This window comes from Lissotriton helveticus, chromosome 4_2, assembly GCF_964261635.1.
Source record: "Lissotriton helveticus chromosome 4_2, aLisHel1.1, whole genome shotgun sequence".
Classification (NCBI taxonomy): domain Eukaryota; kingdom Metazoa; phylum Chordata; class Amphibia; order Caudata; family Salamandridae; genus Lissotriton; species Lissotriton helveticus.
This window is the reverse complement of record NC_136064.1, coordinates 109,263,324-109,277,546: the sequence shown is the minus strand read 5'-3', so window position 1 is coordinate 109,277,546 and position 14,223 is coordinate 109,263,324. Positions and strand designations below refer to the sequence as shown.

Here is a 14,223-nt window from a genome sequence, read left to right as displayed (position 1 = left end):
TCCCGGCGCTGTTGGAAACCCTCTTGAAAGCCCGCAAACAGGGAGTGCTACCACCGCATATGAGGGAAGCATTGATCCTTATGCTGCCCAAGCTGGCAATGACCCTGTAGATCCGGGGTCATTTAAGGCCCCTGTCCATCCTGAACGTGGATGTAAAGCTCCTTGCAAAGGTTTTAGCCCTTCGGTTGGGGCGAGTTATCACATATTTGGTGAGGGAGGGTTACTGTGGTTTCGTGCTGGAACGGGGATCGCACATGAACCTTAGGAGGTTGCCACACTTAATGCATGAGACCGAGGACGCTGTATTTTAAGCCGTCTGGGTGTCTCTGGACATAGAGAAGGCCTTTGACACTGTCTTTGCCATACCTGTGGGAAGTCCTGACTCAAATGGGGTTGGATATCGAATTCCTAATGTGGGTCCAGCTTCTTTATAAATTGCCCACAGTGAGAGTAAGTGTGGGAACTGAGGTGTCAGAGGCTTTTGATATAGAGAGGGGTACCCAACAGAGCTGCCCACTGCCTCTGCTTTTGTTCGCTCTGGTGATGGAAGCACTCGCTATCTATATTAGAGACCAGTTGCAGGCCAGGAGTATACCGGTCGGGAATTGTTGGCACATTGTGTCGTATGCTGATGACAATGTGTATGTGAAAGAACCGGTGCAATGGGTCCCCCTCTTCCTGTGGTTAAGAGCATTTTGATGAGGCATGGGGACTCCATGTTATTCGACACAAAACCGTACTCTACCCACTAGCTGCCTTGGTGGGCAGGGAAGGGACGGATCACACAGTTTTCGGTATCTTGGGCTCCAAATCACCATGAGCCATCTCCAATATTCGTTGAATATGGGAAGAACTCCTTTTGTATACTGCCCCTGGTGGTGTTTCATCATATAGATCATATATTTGTGGACTTTGTATGGGCAGGTAAGAGATGCAGACTGCGACTTGAAATACTCCAGCTGGATCTCAGCGAGGTTGGATCTGGCAATCTACAGCTGTATTATTTGGTCGGGCCTCCTGCAGAAAGCAGCGATGTGGTGATGACCCTAACTGGGAAAAGAGTTTGATGTCGGGATCCATGGAAACTGTGCAAATCCCTAGTTATTGATGTGTGGCAGGGGGCTGCTGTTGGACACTCCTTTCTTCATTACTTAAGTAGCCCAGGCATGGGATCTGGCAGTTAAAGTTACTAAGAGAGCGCTGTATGCCCCTCCTTTACCGTTTTGGTGGTTGTGCCCTTTTTGGTATATCCAGGAGTCTATGAACGTCGAGCTGTCGCAGGGCAGAAGACTTGTACTTCAATGGTTCTTTCATGACTGGGGGGGATGGGAATGCATTATGGGGTCGATGAGTGACCGTTTTTACAGTATGCGGGTATTTCAAACACAGTTTGTGAGATCTGGCTTACCTTCCGGGACGAACCAGAGAAATCTCATGTACTCTGAGTGAGCCTGGACCCGGGCTCCTATAAAGGTATTATATCCCGAATGAATGTAGCCCTGAAGGCGGATAGGAAGACGGTGACTGGGAAGCGACGGGAGGTGTGGGACCGGGAATTGGAGTCTCCACTATCGGATGTTGAGTGGCGCAGGGAGAGAGCACAAGTAAGAGAGGTAGCCAATAATGCTCGTTTCAAATTGGTGCATTTTTATTTTTTCCATCCATGCCTACTACACAGAGTGTACCCGGCGAGGTCACCCGGGTGTAGTACATGCGGGGCCACCCCTGCTGACTTCTGTGTTGTGGAATGGAAGTGCTCACAACATACCTTGTACTCGTGAGCAGTGAGTGAAGAAATGCATCGAGTGACATGGTGTCAGGTTAGCAGATAACACAAGTCACTAACCTTCAGAACAAAACCAGCAGAGGCGATGCTAAGTTCCCTCACTCCCCCCCTGCGCCGACCAACAGAAGAGTGACCCAAGACCCCTCCTGCAAGACCGCACACAGGGGAAAGGGGTAGTGGATAAAACAATAAATTATCGTGGAAAGCCACGAGAAGGCCTCAGTTTCCTGTGTCTTGCTACTCAGCACCCTTTGTAGTGAGAGGTCCTGTGCAGGTGGAAGCAAAGAAGAGGGGTGTATTAACAGAGAATATGCCTAGGACTAAACATTACTCACAAACGAGACCATTAAAATACGTAACTCGCATATTTTTTACCCCCATTAGCATAGGAGGGTATGGATGCCAGTAGGATAGGAATCTCTCTTAAATGATAGACTGCCTATAGGGGTGGAGGGGCAACTTCTTCAATGAAAGGTCAAGCCACAAATAAAAAGAGAATCAGCTATAACACAGGACTGATAATGCACGGTTTCACATCTCTGCTCCTGTTAACCAACAGAAGAGAGAAGACGGAAGAATCAAGTCTGCCATGGATTCAGTACTGTCCCTTGACGCTCGTCCTTGCACACCTTATGGATTACCGTAGGAGTGTAGCAGTGCAGAATCTGTGCATGCTAATTCTTGAAGGATCAGGCTGGTGGAAGGCCAATGGCCACCTTTTCCATGCGGTTTCAATGTTTAGCAAAATAATCCAACTGCAACTTATGTTGCAGCACTCCGTGCGAGCAGTGCGATACCCAGTATGAGTATCTGCTCAAATACATCTCCGCTCGCAGCGCAGCATCCTGTGCGTGCAAACGGAGGAGAATATTCCACATTATAATGGCGTTCCGGACCGCAACTGTCCCAGCGGTCGATCGTGATGCAGAAAGCCAGCCGCTCCTCCCGCCCCGCTGTTATGCTAAAACTTACTGCTTCGTCTGGAAGCGGGGACAGGAAACTTCAGGAAGGAGAGAGCTGCCTTCAATGCCAGTGAGCTTACCATGTCCATGATGGCTAAGGCGGGGACAAAAGGAGAGCGTGTCAGGCAGGAATGATACCAGCATCTCTCCTACCGGAAAAAGCTGACTGGCTTCATACAACTCCCGAACAGTGTATTGGCGGATTGACAAGCACTGGTTCGTTGAAGAGGAGAGGCTTAAATAATCCGGCTCCCTCCTCAGCGCAGCTGAGCCCTAATTACAGAAATGGTGGCTTCTGGGGGTTGTAGTTTACCCATCCTGGGAAAGATATGTATACGCATTACCTCGCATACACATGCCTATTTTAAATCTGCGTTGTAGGATAAGCATGTTCTCGTTTGAAGAAGGAAGGGCCGCGCCCTCCCAGACTTGTGACGGCCATGACACAAGGGTAGCAGTGGAACTTAAGATCAGACATTGACTGCTAGGACTACTGCCCCTCTCTAGAAGGGGAAACAAGATGCAATATAAATTTGTTCAGCTGGGCCCTGCTACTGGCCCACCGACGAGTAGCCATACACTGGGCCAGTCCCATGCCCACGATCATCGCAAAATGGAAGGGGGATCTGTTGGAGCCGAGTAGTGTAGGCTTCGGAGAGTGTGCACGATTTAACATGCGGAACGGGACCTTGAGTTGTGGGTGAATATGTTAGCTACATTATTATGAGACTGGGTTGGGGGGCAGGCTGAGGGCAGAACTCGTATGACAGAGATGAGGAGAGGGGTACCTGTACAGATGAGGAACATAAACGGAGGGAGTCCACTGGCCCACAAGGGTTACCTGAAGACGTCCGATTGATAGAGCAGAACGTCTTTGGTGGTGTATCTGAAATAACACGGTGACTGTTTTTGTTGTGGAGACTGGGTACTAACCCCTCCACCCCCCTGTTGGCAGCACAACCGCACATAACATTAAAGAGACTGGGGTGGAGACCTGGCACTTGGCCCCCCTTCCCCAGAGACTGTACACAACACACACACACACCTAAATGCAACTGTATGGAATACTTGTACCTTTGCTGCAATTTTATTTCTTTGTATTGCTTATGTTAAAAAGCTCAATAAAACATTTTTTTTTTAAGAAAATGTTTTGACGTATTTTATATAAAATGGGTTGTTTTATTTCTCATGCAGATAAAGTTACAGAAACCTGCTTGTTATCCAGGAGCGCCCCTCTGAAGTTTGTGTGGTTTATTGAACTTGTAGGACAGTGAGGGTGCATGAAATAGCATTCCTCCAGGCTTATGGACATGACTGTTTGGATCATGCTCGTGTTCAACAGTTTTCTATACCATGTAGAATTGTACATCATTTCTGAAGCTTTATTTAGACATTTAGTTCAAATTGTATTTTAAAGCTATGCAGTTCCTGGATCAATCTGGCATGGGGCAATAATATTGGCTATAGGACGGAAATATCGGAAATAATTTGTTTGTGACTTAATGCTAATATGATGCAGCTACACAAGAGAGTACTTTTGAGGTCTCGCCTAGCAACGCAGCGCAAAAGCGCTGTCGCTAGCGAGATCTATTGTTACTGACTTGCTTTGGAAGGAAGACAGGACATGTGCACACGCAGAAAGGACTGCAATTGTGAACACGCCCGTGAACGCGTACCGTGGCTTTAGATTAATTTGAAGGACAGGGCGCAGCGTTGACGCGCCTCCTGCTTGGGTTGAGGAATCCCACCTTCCAGTCATGTTGGCTGCCACGCTCCTCTTCTCGGGGTCCGACTTGTCAGTTGCCTCTCTGGGTCGTTGCAGCTCCTGTCAGATACCAAAATTCCGTACCTAAAAAGGACAGCAGCTGCAGGAGACCTAGCCGCGACATAATGCTGTTGTCGCACGCCTCCTGGGGAGCCAGCGTGCTCGTCTAAGGTGTGGCGGCGACTTCCTGAACCTTATTCCTTCCCCAGAAACAGTTATCTCACGAGTCACTTTGTGCTCCTGCATTCTCCGCCCAGCAATACTACTGCAGGGCGTCACGCCTCCCTTTTGACGTAGCCACGCCCCTCTCATGCTTCCTCGAGTCTGTTCTCGACTCTCTCATCCAAAGTATTGGTATTTTCAGCGCTGATTTAAATGTGTTTGTCCTTGCCATAGGATGTTCCCGTGTGCGCACAAGCAAAATCCTGTCATGTCGTGAAGCGAGACGAATATTACATTGTGCTGTTGACACATTTCTTCTTGTTGTTTGACTGAGGGTACTCTGTCAGAGACCGCTGTGCTCAGTCCAGAAATTGTAAACAGCTGTGGTGTGGTCAACCCACCATGTCTTACATAAAGCAATGATAGGTTTAAAAAGTTGGTGCCACCTGTCCGTGGAAGTGGCCAAGAAGCTCACGAGACCTTAATCACATACTGTTCCACTAAAAAAGTTAAACTAGTTCCAAGGTGGGGACTGTTTAGACACGTCTGTGTCTGCCCGGTGCAAACCCTCATAAAGCTCAGTCCAGGTCAACCTCTTGAAGCTGTAAGAGGGACCCGCTGCAAGAGACCCATCATACAGATTCCTCTGATCGCTGCTGTGTGCTTGTAAATGCACAGCCTCTGGGCGCTATCCAATGCTTTTAGACACTGTATTTTACAGCTAAAAAGGACCCCACATGTTTGTCTCTAAAAAACATCTGCACTTTTAAATTATTAGCCATAAAATGTATACTAATATTCCCTAGCCACGTCCCTCTCGCCAATTCACCGCCTCTAGATGCTGTTTGCCTCTCTCCCATGGCCTCTAATACCTGCCAACTACTCTATCTATATGCTGCCTTTACCGCTACCTTCAATGATGTGGTGTTATAGCCAGATCTGCCAACTTTGGCACTGAGAAACAAGCTTGAGTCCTGGCACGGGCTCACCATTTTGTGATTCTGGGCAAATCACTTAACCTTTCTGTGCTAAAACAAAATGAATTTTACTTACCTTGTGTAATGTAACTAGTGTTCATGTAATGCGTTCCAACGCACTACATAGAACTGCAAAAAGAAAGAAAATAACTCTTGTTTTATTCCCAGCCTCTGTGGGCCACCCCTAACTTTTGCCTCTACCCTGGAAAAGGGAATCATAGCCGGTAAGGGAGGGGGATAATTAGGCTGCCGTGCACAAACTCTCGTGTAAAGGAAGTAGGCGGCAAACATGCACATCTCCCGCCTGCACGTGTATTGTAATCAAACGCTGCTGTGAAGTACTAAGCAGGAGTGTAATCGGGTGCTGTTATCCGAGTTGTATTTACAGGAGGGTCAGGCTATAATTCTTCACCTCCTACTATGCTATGCACCAGGACTAAATTGGTTAAGAGGTGGTCTCAAAACACCAGTACATACAGTTGAATTGTCTAACGCAGTGGTGAGAAGTCATTATGGGACTGTTGGCTCAATTCATCTGTTTTCAGTGAGAATCAAATTAAGCCGGGGACATAGCTCCAACTGTAATCTACGACGCCAAAAAACACAGTACTCCGAACTGTCAACTGCATTGTTGGTACAGCGACGTTCTAACCAATCAACTGTGCACCACCGACCATGCACAGAAACCGCTCCTGTGCTAGGGTTATTGGAGTCCCATGCTAAATGATATTTTGCTTTTTTGAAGCTTTTCATGTGGTCTAAGGGTACACCACAGACCAGACCATGCAAAAAACATTGCCATTTACAATTCCAACAACTTTAAACTTTGCAAATGCGAGACCTATTGCATTGCAAATGCTTGTTCTATAATGTTTTTAAAACTCAGTTCTTAAAATGTAAACTGCAAGATTTCTTTTATAACAAATTTATTTTGGATGGTTTTATTTTCACAAAGTTTTATTCAGTTTTCACACTTCCCAGGGCATAAAAGATTCGAAAGAGGCTATGTTCTGGCATAATTGATAAATGAGCTTGATAATAATGAATTGAGAAACTTGCATCTAATGCCCATTTTTCATAATCCTCCCCAAGCACAGGTAATCATATAACTAAGCAGTTGTAGGCGTGCCAAACCCTCCATCCCAAAACCTAAGAAATATTAACAGTCTCTTTAGTACACTGCAGCACCTATCAAAATGTTTCGGAGGAAAGTAGGGCAGCACGTACCTTATACTAGTGTACATATGCAACCATCAATTGTCATTTGGGAACTAATCTAGGAAGTGAATCTCTTCCCCAGTGCACCAAGGTATTCTGGCTTGCTACGTATAGATTTCAGATTTCCCCCATCTCTGACGTGACCATCCGGTGCATTCTACGCATCTGTGTTTGCTGCTTGTGTAAGCAGAGTGTGGGTGCACAACAGTGTGATAATTGCCCAGCATGTAGCCGTCCTGAGTGTCTCAAATGGTCTGTTGGAAATGTATTACATGTGCAATGGTGACATGAGTGTTCTGACCACTTTTGACATCACTCAAACTGCTGAAACTGTAACCCACCCCTATGTCTTACAGTGCCTTGCACCAGTGCACAATCACAGCAGATCCTCAAGTGGTCAATTCGGACTCTATCAAACTTCACCATACAGCTCTGAGTATTTTGAATGGGAAGTAGAACTTCAGACCACATACAGCAATGTTCAAAGCCTTCTGTTGACAAAATGCCTACTTTCGGGCCCTTCTCACTTGACCTGTGTCGTTTCCTCAGGAGTTATCGATCTAGCAGACACTGTTAATTCTCAAGAACTTAGTCCTTTTACTCTTGGGAATCTCTAGTGTGTACATCCAGCATCTCCTTAATACTGCTTTATTAATTAAAATGAACTGTATGGCAAAGAGATTGTCCTTGGCAAGCGTGGCTTCTGGAAGCACATCTCTTCATGGGAAATGGTCTGTAGAACAGCTTTGATTTACATGTTTGATGTACTTATTTCACTAGAAGGCACTTTAAGATTCCAGACTTCCACTTTAGAAAAAAGCTCAACTTGATAATTTTAGAACATTTGATGGTGTTCAACCTGAGAAGTGAAACAAAGCATGAAAATAACTGCTCTTTCTATCTTATGATTTCTATTTAAATACAAGAGTTACCTACTACAGACAAGTCCCTTCCCGTTTTATTAATGCAGTACTTTGACAGCACCTCTTCAATGCCTATGTACCTCAACAACAGCTGAATGTGACCACTTGAGATTTTATTAAACTTGCATGTTGTGTTGGACTTAGTTTTCAGTATTTTAGTAACGCCTTGCATTTTTTGTCTGAGTTTGCTGTTTCTTTTTCTTATGGCGGGTTGTATGCCATAAGTGCACAAACCCGTCAAGGGGCTGCGGTTATCCTCTGGTTGCAGAGGATGTTGGTCAGTAGTGAGCCTGAATCTTGCTGGTTCTAGCATCTTCTGAGAGTTTGTTGTTCTGCGGTACTGATATGATGCCGTTCAGTGGGGGGTTTTGGTCTGCAGTTGACCTTTTTGGGTGGAGCCTAAGGCAGCGGGCAAGCTCTGCTCTAAGAGATGACCTTTTGGAATCGGTCTGCAGTTTTCAAACACTCGTGCTTGTGGTAGCATCCACCTTGCGGGAGCGAGCAACGACAAACAGGGGCCATCTGTTTTCAATTAGCGTGGCCGCGTGCTCTTGTTTACATTTGCCTGCTCGCGGTCGCTTTCACTTTGCCAGACACGCGATCAAAGTTCATGTCAGAGGTGAGCACTGGAAGCCTTCATTCCACGGAGGTGTGGGCTATGAGGGAGAATATGAAATCGCATATAGATCTCCGCATCCCTCAACTCGTGATTTAATTCTGCGTACACAGGGCCATCTCTCTTTATTATTGCCCATCGCACCCAGCAAGTGTTTTTTACTGTCCGCAAAATAAATTAATTTAAGTGCTGTGGCAGAGTAGCCCGTGTCGTACCTGCATTCTCAATTCACTTAAAACAGCTCAATAAATCAAGCCAAGAGATTCACTGATCTGTGTGTGACCTGCACCTCACAGTAATATGATCAACCTTAATTGTGTGACTATTTAACATTGGACCTTCGAGTAAAGTTTAAAACCGCCACGCTCTGACTTCCAGAACGGGTGCTTATCCCACTGAGCTAGCACAAGTATTTTGTTTTTGCCTACGGAAAACAAACACTTGCTGGTCTTGCCTCCTATTTCCTTTCTTGAACGTTGCATCATTTCATTTTCAGCCCAACATGAATCTGCCAGCTCCATGTGAAGAGCTACAAGCAGGAACTGCTGTGACCTTTCAAGCCGTATAGTAAAACGTTGACCTGTACTGCCACACACACCAAAGGTCCAACTTCTTACCTTTTTGTGGGTTCCTTGAACTTCGGATCAACTCAAAATTTGGGCCTGCAAAGATTTAACACGGGCTGCTGCGTCACGGTCACCACCTCTGTGTAGATATTAAAAGTGAATTGTCAGTTTAACAGGTTTGGTAGCCTTTATGCATGTCTGGTGGCACTGATTATATTTCGAAGTAAAAAAAAAAGGTTGTGGAGTGAGGCAAACTGGTAAGTAAGCTCTTTCCCTGGAAATTATGAAGTTTCTGCTTTTGTGACTAGACGGTGCCAGTCACAGGGGCTGGTGGCAGCAGAGGTGGGGTTGGGGTGTTCTCGGATAATCCTATATTCATATAATTATCATTATAAAAATGGTCCCCTATTTTTAATTATTAGTTTTAGTATAGTTTTATTATCATAATTGTTAACCTAGTGTACAAATATTATTAGTAGCGCAGTGATAGAAGTAACCATAATGAAAATATTTGAATTGCCGTTATTATGGCGTTATTCTCACCTCTACCGTCCCCATCATTAGCACTACACATCACCCACGTAATCCTTTCCCCACAGCGTGATTTTAGGCATGATAAAATACATACAGAAAGACAAGTAAACAATCAATGGGTTCATAAATAAAGAGGTATGCAGTCAGCGGAGCGTGCATTGCGCGTGCATTGCGCAGTATGACCCTACTCATGACGCTAAACTGAGGGCACGCAGCGTGCATCACTGCGTCGAGGCATCTCGGAATATCTTTGTCATATCGCCTGTGGTGATCCAACAGTGTTTGGTTGTGTTCTGGGTTGTAGTAATGATTATTTTGCAGCCACGGCAGTAAAAGTATAACAAGCATTGGCATAGCCAATAGGTCTCGCTTTTGGGACCTTTTAAGTATTTAGTTAGGCAGCACAATATCCTTGGTGCAACAACATAAACTGTTGCATGGCTAAACACTTATAAGGTCCCAAAGGCGAGACCCATTGGCTATGCTAATGCTTGTTGTTGGTTGGAAGCTATTGACGTGTTTTATTGGAGGGCATATATGCCAAATTGATCAGTTTCTCTTAAGTAAATGGAAGTTGCTATCCAGTCAAACATCTGTCACATGAAAGAGAAATATGTTTTTGTATGTGTTTACAGTCCTAAATAACCATGTCGCAGCTATAGCACAGCCATTGCTAGATAGAGCAGTCTCTTAATCAATGCATTAACGGTGAATTGCAAAACCTACATTTTAAAGGCTTTGTATGTGCACATGTGAAGAGGGGACTCCTTTGGCACTATTTGTGCGTCAGGTTGGACCACAAACTAGACTTTTGGTGTTCTTGGCTATTGCCTGTCCTGAGGGATTTATTTATACAGTTTCATAGCGTGGACAAGGTGCGGGGACGTTAACATGATTACAAAGGCATAACAGCTTAAAAAACAAGCATTAGCAAAGACAGTAGGTCTCGGCTATCTGGGAGCTATTGGCTTTGCCGATGTGTTTTAGTCATGTTGTACATCAGCGTGGCTGCAGCGTGGCTGCTGTTCAGCATGGGTGTACAGTGGAGTGGCATAAAGTGGAGTACAGCGTTGTAGAGTAGCCTAGAGTATTGATTATTTTTCTGGTCTTTATGAAATATATTGCAGCACACCAAAATTACTAAAAAATGTGATTCTTTTATGCTTTCTTAATTTGAAATATTTGACCGCATAAAACAAGGAAGGTCTGCAAATAGAAAGCAAGCAAATGTGAGTTACAAACCACAAAGCCAGTGGTAACCAATTGGCAGAATGCATTCCCAGGGAATCTTTGAGAATGCCCCCAAGAAGCCTTTTCGCAGCCAGGCAGCTGGGCTAGCTGCGCTAGCTGGTAGTCTTCCACCTAAAAACGAGACAACTTTAGCAATAAAGATGTGAAGAAAACGTGAAAGAACAAAACTACAGTGCACATGTGCAGCACTAATTAGAAACAACATTGTTAAAGAAAACATAGATCCCCATTAGTGGATATCAGAGAAAGGGCAATAACTAATGATCAGAGCGCAGGAAAAAAAGAGATCTGTGTGACTCGGCCATGGCAGAGCAACACATGGAGAAAAAAAATCTTGAAGCTGCAAGAAGTGTGAGGGGAGGAGTGGAGAGAGTTTGAAAGATGAGGGCCATGCCAGGGGGATGGTGTCACTCTAGGCAGGTTTAAAGCATGCAGTGAAGTGAGGAGTTCTCAAATGGGTGTAACTTCCAATCAGTCAATCAGGATTTATAAAGCGCTGCTAATCACCTGATAGGGTATCCAGTTTTTATTGTAGACAGCGAGGCGATGGTATACAAACTTGGGGGGCAGAATTCCAGATTCTGGTGGTGGAGAGAAATATTTGTTCTTCCAGTAGAACTATATTGGCATATTGTGGGTGGGAAGAAAGGGGACACATTTCACTTTGGACACTGAATGGGGTTTCTGCTGTTGCTGGTCCCTTCTAGGCTGTTGAGAGTTATTTTCTCTGTGAGTAGTTTGGCATTGATTGAGATGTGTGCAACTAGTGTCTGATGGCGAGGTAATCGCTAAGGGCCTTCATGGCGCTGTGGAATGTTCACTTTCAGTACAACAATCTGTATGAACTTGATACTAGCAGTGGGGTACCTTGTACTTGAGTTTGTTTAGTAGGCCGTCTAGATGCGGCCTGTAATATTTCATTGTTATTGCACTTCGTTCTCTGAAAGGTTCTCCTATTTTGGTGGTGGGTGGCAATTGAGATTCTCTGCTTTGTATGCTGCTTTATATAGATTTACCCTTGAACCAAAAGCAGCCAATCACAGGATTGTTCATTTAAAAATGCAGCGTTTTCTTCCTGTTATAACTGTTGTTTTGTCTTCCTAGGTGTTACAGCCATCTGATGGATTTAAGCAAGTCCCGCGTTGCTTCGGCTCCAAATTCTGTCCCTGATAAACCATCTAGTGACAGCCTTACCACAAATATGGAGAAAGAAAAGGAGTCTTCAGAGTCTGGGACTGGCTCTCCACCGCAAACTGCAGTTCCTGACCCTGATCCTCCCAAGGAAGCGGCTCCAGTGAGCAAGTCCAGCTCACCTAGAGAAAATGCCAACTCTGCAGATGATGTTGAAAAAGGCCCACAGAAGGCTGTAGACAAGCCAGTTGTTGAGGATGGACCTGAAAAGTGCAAGAACGATGCGGCACTCGATGAAACAATTGAGTCAGTGGTGAACTCGAAACCATCTTCCAATGATGTGAAGCGTGGAACCTCTGTCAAGGCTCCAGCCATGAGCAATAGTTATGTGAGGGGGGCATCCATGTACAGGAAGACTCTAAAACCTAAAAAAGAGCGCAGTCCAAGTCCGGAAATCGATGCTGCGTCAAAGAACCCAACTTTTGACACTGGAACTAGGAGAGGAGCTCCCATGTTCAGAAAGACGCTTAAACCCAAAAAAGAGCGTAGTCCAAGCCCAGAGATTGACGCTGCAGTAAAGTACCCGTTTCTTGAGAACTTTATTACAAAAACGGAGCCAGTCAGCCCACCACCACCAGAAGACAAGGTGGCGCAGGAGCCATCCGCTGAGCAGGCGGACCCTCCACAACCTAGCCAAACTGTGGAAAAAAAGCCACGGCAAAGGGGTCCAAGAAAGAGGCTATCAATAATGGGTGACAAGGTGCTGCCGAAGGCTGAAGGAAAGCTCACACAGACGGAAAGCTCTCACTTGCTGGGCTTTGGGCAACTCAAAACTGAACCGGTTGATAATGGCGAGCCAGCTTCAACCACTGATTCCAGCATTGGAGAAGCCGGCACACAAACCTCAACAGGTGAGTTTTAAATCTGCCCATTTTTCAACTTTGAAATGTCTGTCAGTGCATTTGTGTGACCCAAGATTTCACTGATGAGGCAGTCAGGGATGCTTGAGCATAGCTGGTCTGGTGATGCTTATGCTTCTCTGTAAGCTGTGTTTGTTCTGGCTGTGCCGTTGGTTATGGTGGCAAGTTATTGGTGCACTGGAATCAATTATGTCCGATGCATAGATCTTTTAAAAAGTGACAACAAAGGTAATGGGTCTAGCTTATTGATGAAGAAAAGCAATTGATAAAGCCAGTAGACTGTTAACAGTGGGTTGTTATAACGTTGTGTTGAAGGCTATCTTTAGGTTTTTATGTTACATATAATCGCAATGTTTACCGTACCCAGTTTAAAAAACCCTGGGAGTTTTCACTGTGGTGATTATTGTTATGCCATTTTGAGAGGGGTTGTATATTGTTTAGGAAGCTAGATGGTTGTCAGTTTATGTGGACTTGAATAGGCATGTGCGGGTTATGGTGTCAAGCCACTAGTAAAGGTTATAGAGTTTATCGATTCGTTGGGCTAAGCTTTACCATATTACATAGTTTTGATCTGTTTATTATGAAACATAATGACAAAGCCAGTAGTTCTACCTTATTTGCTGTGAAATGCTGTTGTTAAAGCCAGCTGGCCTCTAATAGTGGGGTATCAGATGGAGTTACAGTCTATAGAGAGTATTTTCTTAATCTCATCTCACAGTGTACCGCAGTAAACACAGGTTGTGATGTTGGCATTCTGTCAAACCCCGCAGGGTTTTCACCAAGATGATTCTTCATGGGTCCTAGTGTGAGGTGTTCTATATTGTTTTGCAAACTGGATTTTTCTACATAGTTGTAATTTCATCCTTTCAAATCATGAAAGCTGTTTTATGTCTATTTAAATAAGCCTGTATTGGTTATAGTGACCGGCCAAAGATAAAGGTTGTAGGCCTGATTGTTGTGAAAAGTTATGATAAAGACTGTAGGCCTGACCTGTGTAAAGCATATTTTAAAGTCTTATTGCTGTTACTCTGTATTAAGCTTAGAGATGGGAATTTTGTTTCATGAAACCGCGCAGTTTATGCTAGTAGGCAATGTTTTTGGTGTTGGTTACCCCCTTTAACAAACTATGGTGGATAGAAAATTTGCACTGGGAGAATTCTCGCCAGGCCATCCTAGTAGAGAGTATGTTGCTTATCCTGCTATAATTTTGTATACATTCATTATTTTATGACGGTGTGTCTGCTGGTTGCTTTGTGGGTAAACCTACGTTTCGTCCAGGTGGCCATGGCTGGTTATGGTGACAACCCAATAACGGCTAGAAACCTGGTTGGTGCATGGGGAAAGTTACGCCAAATTCTATAGGCCTGGTCTGTTTATTATGAAAAGGTATGACGAAGGCAGTGGGCCTGGCT

General features: G+C 44.9%; 1 protein-coding gene across 6 annotated transcripts in view; it reads left to right on the top strand.

Annotated features, from left to right (window-relative positions):
• ZMYM3 (zinc finger MYM-type containing 3) overlaps window positions 1-14,223 on the top strand; it is a 451,345-nt gene that overhangs the window by 37,881 nt on the left and 399,241 nt on the right. For all 6 annotated transcript variants that reach the window (XM_078640225.1, XM_078640224.1, XM_078640229.1 and 3 more), the window contains exon 2: window positions 11,865-12,802. In XM_078640225.1, coding sequence (XP_078496351.1) covers window positions 11,881-12,802 — 922 coding nt within the window. In that variant the 5' untranslated portion in view covers window positions 11,865-11,880. The remainder of the gene's footprint in view (window positions 1-11,864; window positions 12,803-14,223) is intronic.